The 9,163-nt window shown below is 41.5% G+C and overlaps 1 protein-coding gene across 1 annotated transcript; it reads right to left on the minus strand.

Moving 5' to 3' along the window:
- Positions 1-5,367: 5,367 nt before the first annotated feature.
- Positions 5,368-6,663, minus strand: LOC124258016 (uncharacterized protein F54H12.2-like). The gene has a single exon (XM_046692091.1). The coding sequence runs from the start codon at positions 6,661-6,663 to the stop codon at positions 5,368-5,370; it is 1,296 nt and encodes a 431-aa protein (XP_046548047.1).
- Between the last annotated feature and the right edge of the window lie 2,500 nt (positions 6,664-9,163).

Below are 9,163 nucleotides of genomic sequence, written 5' to 3' on the forward strand. Positions count from 1 at the left end.
CCCCGGCGATGGATACACCAAAGACCAGTACAGTCTGATTTCCATACAATGGCTGGAATGGTTGATCCACTCCCAACACAATCACATTCAACACGCTTTGAATGAGGGGGAATATCAGATCCCAGGGACCAAATATAAGGTGGACGGGTACTGTCGTGACAGCAACACTGTCTACCAATTTGACGGTTGTCTCTATCATGGTTGTCCTACATGCTATCCGCATGACCGGGACAAAACAGTACTGCCTCACACCAAGCAGTCAGTCAGTGAGCTGTATGCTCTGACCATGAAAAGAAATGCAGCCATCAAAGAGAAGGGTTACAAGTTAGTGACCCTTTGGGAACATGAGTTCAGGCAAGAACTGAAAACGAAACCTGATCTGAAAATGTTTGTGTCCACCTTAGATCTTCAGGAACGATTAGATCCCAGAGATTCATTTTTCGGTGGACGAACCAATGCCTCCAAATTGTTTTATGAGGCTCAGGACAAGGAAGACATGTTGTACATGGATTTCACTTCATTGTACCCTTGGGTGAACAAGTATGGTCAGTATCCCGTTGGGCACCCTCATCATAACCAGAAATTTCAAATCCTTGGATCAGTATTTTGGCATTGCCAAAGTCAAGATCCTACCCCCTCGTGGACTGTACCATCCTGTTTTACCCTTGAAGTCTCAAGGCAAACTAAAATTTGCTTTGTGTCACACTTGTGCTGAAACGGAACAACAAGAACCATGTCAGCACACTGATGAAGAACGTTGCTTCATTGGGACATGGTGCCTTCCAGAGCTGCTCAAAGCACTTGAAAAGGGTTACGAAATTCAAAAAGTATATGAAGTCTATCACTGGGCAGAAACCACCCAGTATCACAAAACGACCCAATCAGGCGGTTTGTTTGCCAGTTACATCAACACCTTCTTGAAAATCAAGCAAGAATCTTCAGGTTGGCCGGCATGGTGTCAGTCAGACGCAGAGAAACGAAAATACATTGACAACTATCTAAAGAATGAAGGCATTAAGTTAGACAAAGAGAAAATTGAGAAAAACCCTGGGTTGAGAGCCCTGTCAAAACTAATGTTGAATTCATTCTGGGGTAAATATGCTCAAAGACCCAATATGAGACAGACCAAATTTGTTCATAGTACTAAACTAGAAGAATTGTATCAACTTTTGACCGACTCCAAAAAGACCCTACATGATTTTCACATTCTGAATAATCATGTAGCCCAATTCCAGTGGACTCATGACTCAGAATTCATTCCAAACAGTGATGTCACCAATATTTTTATTGCCACTTTTACCACCTGCTATGCAAGGCTAAAATTGTACAATGTGTTGGACATGCTACAAGAACGTGTCTTGTACTATGATACTGACTCTGTCCTCTTTGTCTCTGCCCCTGGTGATGTGAATCCACCCTTGGGGGACTATTTAGGCGAACTCACCGATGAATTGGAAGGAGACCCCATTCGGACCTTTTGTTCAGGAGGGCCAAAGAATTATGCCTACAAAACAAAATCTGGAAAAGAATGTTGCAAAGTAAGAGGATTTACACTGAGTTATACCAACTCACAATTAATCAATTTTGAGTCGGTCAAAGACATGGTGTTTTCTCACAACAGAAACGATTCCCCCGAACAAAAAACTTTAGAAGTGGTAAATCCTTCAAAAATTACAAGAGACAAATATTCAGCAAAAATATACAACAGGAAAGAAATCAAAACCTATAGAATGGTATATACAAAACGTGTCATTCAGACTAATTTTGATACTTTGCCTTATGGTTTTTGAGGTCAGAGTCAGCTGAGTACTTGTCAGGACTATTTCTATTGTGTCAGTGCCACTTGGCAGCCACAGGGAGCCACTTGGGAGCCACAGGGAGCCATTTGGGAGGTATCTGGGAGCCACTAGGGAGCCACTTGGGAACCGCAGGGAGCCACTTGGGAGCCACAGGGAGCCACTAGGGAGCCATAGGGAGGTATCTGGGAGCCACTTGGGAGCCATTGGGAGCCATTTGGGAGGTATCTGGGAGCCACTAGGGAGCCACTTGGGAGCCACTTGGGAGCCACAGGGAGCCACTAGGGAGCCATAGGGAGGTATCTGGGAGCCACTTGGGAGCCATTGGGAGCCATTTGGGAGGTATCTGGGAGCCACAGGGAGCCACTTGGCAGCCACTAGGGAGCCATTTGGGAGCCATAGGGAGCCATAGGGAGGTATCTGGGAGCCATTTGGGAGCCATTGGGAGCCATTTGGGAGGTATCTGGGAGCCACAGGGAGCCACAGGAGCCATTTGGGAGCCATAGGGAGCCATTTGGGAGCCATAGGGAGGTATCTGGGAGCCATTTGGGAGCCACTTGGGAGCCACAGGGAGCCATGTGGGAGCCACTTGGGAGCCACTTGGGAGCCACATGGAGCCATTAGGGAGCCACACTATAAATAGGATTAGTTTTATACAGGAAATATATTGAACAAGATGGGTAGGTTAAGAAAAGACTGTCCTGTACCTGGTTGTTCAGCTCGACATTTATTGAGACTTCCCTTACATCTATCCAAAGTTCACAAATTAGATTCTGATGGAAAGAGGCACTGGCTCAAGAAGAGGGAGGACATGACTGAAGTTCAACCCACTACACCCAAGTCAGCCATTACTTGGAGTCCTAAAGCTGTGATTGATCCGACTAAACCTTGGTGGGAAACACAGAGTTTAACACCTTTTGAACCCTGCTCCAGTATTTGTGTGTCTGGACCCACTGGAGCAGGAAAGACGCAGTGGGTGTATAGACTGTTGCAACATGTGAATGGCATGTATGTGAAGGACCCACCCCAGAAAATATTGTACTGTTATGGTGTTTATCAGTCTCTGTTTGACGACATGGAAAGAACCGTGCCAAACCTTGTGTTCCAACAAGGATTACCCACCGAAGCAGACATTGAACAGTTTTCCTCTGATGGACAACATGGGCTCATCATCCTGGATGATCTTTTACATCATGTGTTAAGTTCTAAAGACATGGAGTTGTTATTTACACAAGGCTGTCATCATCGATGTCTGAGTGTTATCTTTATAACTCAGAACTTGTATGGGCAAGGCAAGTCAGCACGAACCATAGCCTTGAACACGTGGTACCTGGTCTTGTTCAAGAATGTGCGTGATACCTCGCAGATAATGACCCTTGGAAGACAATTATTTCCTGGCCGGGGTGGTGTATTAGTGGAGGCATATACTGATGCTATGAAACAGCCTTATGGATATTTGGTGTTGGACATGTCTCCTCGTACAGAAGACAAACTACGACTCAGAACCAGCATTTTCCCAGGGGAAGATCCCGTTGTGTATGTGCCAAGAGTATAAGTAGTCGTCATTAAGACAGACTTTATCATTTGTAGACATGGAGTCTCAAGCTGACGACTGTCATATGTCTCTGAATATTCCCACAACAACCAACGTGGAACTCCCCCCTGTATTGAAACGTACCATTATCTCTCTATGGTGTATACTTGTGTTGTTAATAACTGTGGGATACATACTAACTCTAACATGGAAGGATAGTAGCATATTGGTAGGTAGTCCTCTACCCATGGACTACATTGTGAATGACAGTCACTACATATATGACTCAGTTGGAAGAGACTATAAATAGCAGTGACTTTGTTTGTCATGGTCAATGAGGGGAGTCATCCATGAGGCAGAGAGTTGTGCTTATAAATTGTGTTGAACATTGAATGGAACGTCATTATGTCTAAGACACTCAGACAGAACGGATATTTCTTACGGTTTTTGCAGGAGAATACATCCCTGTTCAAAAGAAGGTGCTGTTGCAAAATGTGACTGGTGACCAGTTAAAAGCCTTGGTAGAGATTATTTATAATCTGTTACACTCAGATGTACCTCTGTCAAAGAAACATTTGACTGCACTGAGAAAACATAGAAAAGTACTTCGGTTTCTCGGTGATAAAACCATATCTAAGACAAAGAAACAGCAATTACTACCCAAAAGTGTGGCTGTCATTAGTTTAGTGTTGAAGGTTGTTGGACCTTTATTGAAGACTTTGTAATGGAGCATATCCAAAACAGGTGCTCATTCCTATGGATAAATATAAACGACTCTTGAAAAATCGTGTGAATCCACTGAGTGGTGGTGGTGGTGCAATGGATACGTCATCAGATGTGACTCATCATACCACCATTGATGAGTCAGAACCCATGGATACCAGTTTGATTCTGAGTGTGCTCCCAAACTTTACAGACAGAGAGGTGCTGCTTTATTGAGACACATACAAAATGATCCCGACCAAAGACTGTCATGGAATCGGAAAGGTGTACTCATCTACCAGGGTCAAGTCATTCAGGGGAGTCATATTGCAGACTTACTCAAGGACTCACAGTATCTGTATAAACGTTTTCAACCCAAGGGAATGACTGAATTCTATCAGGCCTTAAAAGACATACACGTGCCGCAAGGACTTGTAGGCAACAGACAACGTCTGGAAGTGGAAATGAATTCCAAAACACCTGAAATGACACTGAGGCCTAAACCTCCGGGAATACCAACGCATACTCAACAGAGGAAAAAGAAGAAGCCTTTCAAATGGATTACATTGTAAATTTATGTATGTCTCATGTTGTAAAGTAGACTGTGGGTTGACCCCTAACCTGTAGTTCTACTCCTGTGAAACGGGGTCATTAAACATTGAAAAACATGTATATTTTGTTGTTTGTCTGTAGACATCTATAATAATAACAGAACACAGTGCCATACCTCCCAACCGTCCTTCTCCGATTGGGGACTTCTGTGGGCTAGCTAAATTTAGGGGTTTTTTTATGTTTATTTCCAAGTACATTATCTCATCACTATGAACATGAAACATAGTTAACCATCACTAAATCTAGATAGTATGGACAATTTTACATACATGCATTAAAATACTTAGAAGCATAGTCATACATCATGGCATCATTGACCATTGTATTTGAAGTGAAACTACTTTGAATGTCATACAACACATATCCTCTACATTTCATCATAATGTAGTAAACACAATACAGTCCACAAGTAGAGCTGTCACTGCTTTGAAGTACTTTGGTATTGTATTCATAACATGATCCATTTTAATTAAAAGTCTTGAAATTCTCTTCGATAGTAACTGGGTCTTTCTCCAAAGCTGTCAAAGAATTCTCCATAATTTGGTGAATGTAACCAAATAGCGATCCAATGCTGACCTCGTTGTGTTGAATCGTGGGTATTGACGATAAAACCTCGAGGGTAGGAGATGATTTTCTTTGGAAGTTGGTCTGTTGCACCTATTTTAACATTAAACTGTTTTGTGATTCCATCCGCATCAAGGGCACACATCAGTTGGAGTGAATTCATGGTGTAGAGTACAATATATTTCTTGCGTTATCCACTGTCAGCATGAGATTATCCTCAGAATAGAGAATCAGATTTGTTGTCTCAGGTAATGCTGTACTAAACTGAACGTGTAGCCTTACGCTTCCTCTTTTTATCAGATCCAAGTAGTCGTCTTTCAAATGATAAGGTTCTAGACAAAACTGGTAGAGAGCATATCCGCCCTTAAAGTCGTCCCTGTTGATATCCAACCCTCTGGATGCTCTTCCTTCAAACAAAGTATTATAAGCTGCAATGTACTGTTGATCAGTTACTCGGAGGGGTTCCCCTGGTAGTGATTCTCCATCCACATAAAGAACAATAGAACTGAGATTATACATTTGAAAATTAAAGGGAGATTTGGTGTAACTTCCATTGGCGGCTTCTGCAGATACCAACGCTACTACAATTTTATTGGGGACCTTGTTTTGGAACAAATTATCCACTGTGTAGTTCAGCTGTCCTTTGGGTAAAGATACAGTTTTTATGTCACTTTTGGTGAAAGGATACTTTGCAGTGTGATGGGTGAGAATTTTAGCATGACTGGTGGTAATGGCTGAGCTGGGTCGAATCTTACACATTCGCAGATAGATATCTTCTATTTTCACCTTGTAACTGGGTGAGTCTTCTCCAGACATGAGATTAAACGCAGCAGGGGTGCGGAACATTCGTATTTGTAAATCCACGCCATTAATCAAGTAGCGTTTTGAATCCATCAGATCTTCATAGAGAGGTCCACACATATCCACGGTTCCAAGACGAGAGTATTCATATCTTCCAAATAAACCTGTGTTGCTTGAATTAGGATCAGATTCGTCCAAATGATGCGCACTGTCTTTGTAATAGAGTTGAGACTGTAGTAGAGATTGTTTCACTGATGTGGTTTCGTTGAGAAGAACCTTGATATAACTCTTGTAAGGATATAGATTGGTCGAACTCGTAATGAGTTTTCCATTGAGAGACAAATCCACTTGAGAGAACAGACTTTGAAGCCATAAATTGACTGGTGCTGTTTTTTCATTTGTTGTAATGTCTGTTCCATCTGTTTTGAGTATCTTGGCCTGCACATGTAAGTGAGTTCTCCTCAAGTCAATGTAATCTACCCCTTGCCCTGAGATGTTAAATTCAATGGGACTGGAATCGGTTGTAATTTGAGACGTTGGTCTGTAGGTCATGTAATACTGTTTATCTACCGCTGCATAGGTAGGAGGTACAGTGAAGAGATCAAATTCATCAGTGCTAGCTTCAACGGACATACTTTCTGTGTATGAAGCCATTATTTCTTTTTGGCGGGTATGTCCAAGTTATCTCCAGAGGCACTTCTTTTAGATGTGCACAGCTTGCGCTTCTGGGAAGAACTGTTTTTCCAGCTTTAGTTCCCCTTTTATAGGTTTCTTCTGCATCTGAATAAGAGCCTTGGCCTGTTCAACCACTTGTTGAGTAGGGGTAACGAAATTAATCTTAGGTTGCTCTGTGGTTTCTGGTTTTGTTTGTCTTTCTTCCACTCTGGATCATACAGTTCCAAATATCGATCGACAGACAACATGGCAGATTTTCTCCTCCACGTGTTATAGAATGATAAGGGTCTCCTTTCCCTTCAGCCCTGAGCATGTAAAATCGTGTCCATTTTTCGGCATCGGGTACGAAGAGTTTGTATCGTGGATTATTCATGATGAAAACCAAAATGGGAGCGGCCTGAGGTGAAGCGTCACTGTCACTGGTCCACGGATAAATGAAGCTGGATTGCCCCATGGTCTGTTATATAGACATCCACAGTCTGAAAATCTCTGAGATTCATAGGGACATACTGACACTGAGAAAATGAAAACGAATGTTCTTTTCGGTTTCCTATGAGACATAAATGTCTGAGTAAAGGTTGTTTTGTTTCCCCTACATGTGATGAATCGCACAATGAGGAATAGACATATAAGTCACGACGTTCCGATTTTGTTTTATCTATGTCCAAGGACAATATAGATATTTCTGTCAGTCCTATCCTCCACCTTTGGTCAAGATGTAATGGTTCATTCAAACTCACTCTGAAGTTATAAGGTTTGTTGTTGGGATAGAGGTGTTCACTATCTGTACTTCTGATCGTAATGTATTTATCCATGTTTTGATTTAATCTTGGGATTTGGTAACAGGTATCCTAGACTGGAACTGAGGAGAGCTGTCCACAAATTGGAGTTTCCTCTGCCCAAGGACAAATTGACAATACACGTTATCACCACAATGTAAATAATGATGATTTGAGAGAAAAACACTGTTTCTGTTTTGGCCACTTTTCGACCTAGCAAAGTCCAACTTTCACCAGACCTGCTGCGTGAGAGATGATGTGTCTCTACTGTCTCTTCCATCATAAATGACTTTGAAAAGAGTTTACATTGTGCTTTTATACTGTTTCACTTCTGCTTCTGGGATCCAAGAATTGTATTTTTTCGACCAATGAAGCCATTTCACTAAGACTTCTTTCCGTTTATTTCTGGTCCTCTTTTTGACTATATCTTGAATTCTATACTCCTGATCTGGGTTTTCTATCACTGCTTGTAGCTCTGATGAATAAAAGGCACCTTCAATAGGGTCACCACCCCAATCTTTCAGCTTGTACATGTCATTGTCTTGTGACCAATATCTTCTGATGACTGTAAAGATTTCACCAGACCATTTCTCCTGGTATTCTCTGTCAAATGTTCTCCTAAGATGACTCACTCTGACTTTGTCACCCACCTTGAAGGTGAACTTCTTTTACTGAGTTTAAATGTCCGGGGTTGAATCAAATACTGAGAAAGTCGTACTTCATCTTCATTTTTATGAGTTACACTAACAGGCGACTGTCCTAACATTCTATGTTTGGTGTGGTTGTAACTCTTGACTACATCTGGTAAAATATCCACATATCTGTATGTAAAGTGTTTCAACATGTAACGATACAGTCTCATTTTAATGGTTTTAATCACTCTCTCAGCATAAGGGGCCTTGGTTTCATTCAGTGTAAACAGCTGGGTTACCTTGTGCTTTTTCAAAAAGGCTTTTACCCATCGATTCTTAAATTCTGTTCCCATGTCAGATTGAAATAGTTTAGGTTTTCGTGTTTCGGTTTTCCATAAGTTGGTTAATGCTTTCACCACTTCTTGACCTTTTGTAGACTGGAGTGGAATTACCCACAAGTAACGTGAAAACAGATCTATGATGACTAAGAGGTATTTGACCCCATCATTGTACTTTGCCAGTGATACCATATCCATGAGATCAGACTGCCAGTGACTGTCTAAACCTTCCACCACATACTTATTTCTTGGAAACTTTCTCCTAACTTGATGAGTCATGGTATAGTTCTCCTGACCTTTCAGCCATTTCTTGATTCGATGTAGACCAATTTTAAACTGACCCTCAGCTTTGACAGCTTCGTATAACTTCTTGGGTCCAGCATAACTACCAGGATGTTCTGGATCATAATAGATCCTATTCAAGTAGTCTTCATAAGGTGCCATCTCAAACACAACTAAACATAACTCACATACATCATACTATTTAAGCAAAACCCAAGACAAACATACAATACAATATTTTATTCACAACAAAGACAAATATTTACAACAACTTTTCACGGGCATACATTAGTGTTTTTCCTAACAAGTTTTCCCCTGGCCATTTCAGGGTTTGTCAATATCCGGATGCGATGCATCAATTCCTATTCCCCATCTTTTATCAAAGGGCTAGCTTCAGCTAACGGCTTAGGATAGGATTGAATCAATACGTGTTTCAAGTCACTGTTCT

This window comes from Haliotis rubra, unplaced genomic scaffold (assembly GCF_003918875.1).
Source record: "Haliotis rubra isolate DU_JTF1 unplaced genomic scaffold, ASM391887v1 Scf68, whole genome shotgun sequence".
Classification (NCBI taxonomy): Eukaryota; Metazoa; Mollusca; class Gastropoda; order Lepetellida; family Haliotidae; genus Haliotis; species Haliotis rubra.

What these genes read in the sequence shown, in the direction of transcription:
- LOC124258016 (XM_046692091.1), bottom strand. Translation starts at nt 6,663, where the DNA reads ATGGCTTCATACACAGAAAGTATGTCCGTTGAAGCTAGCACTGATGAA.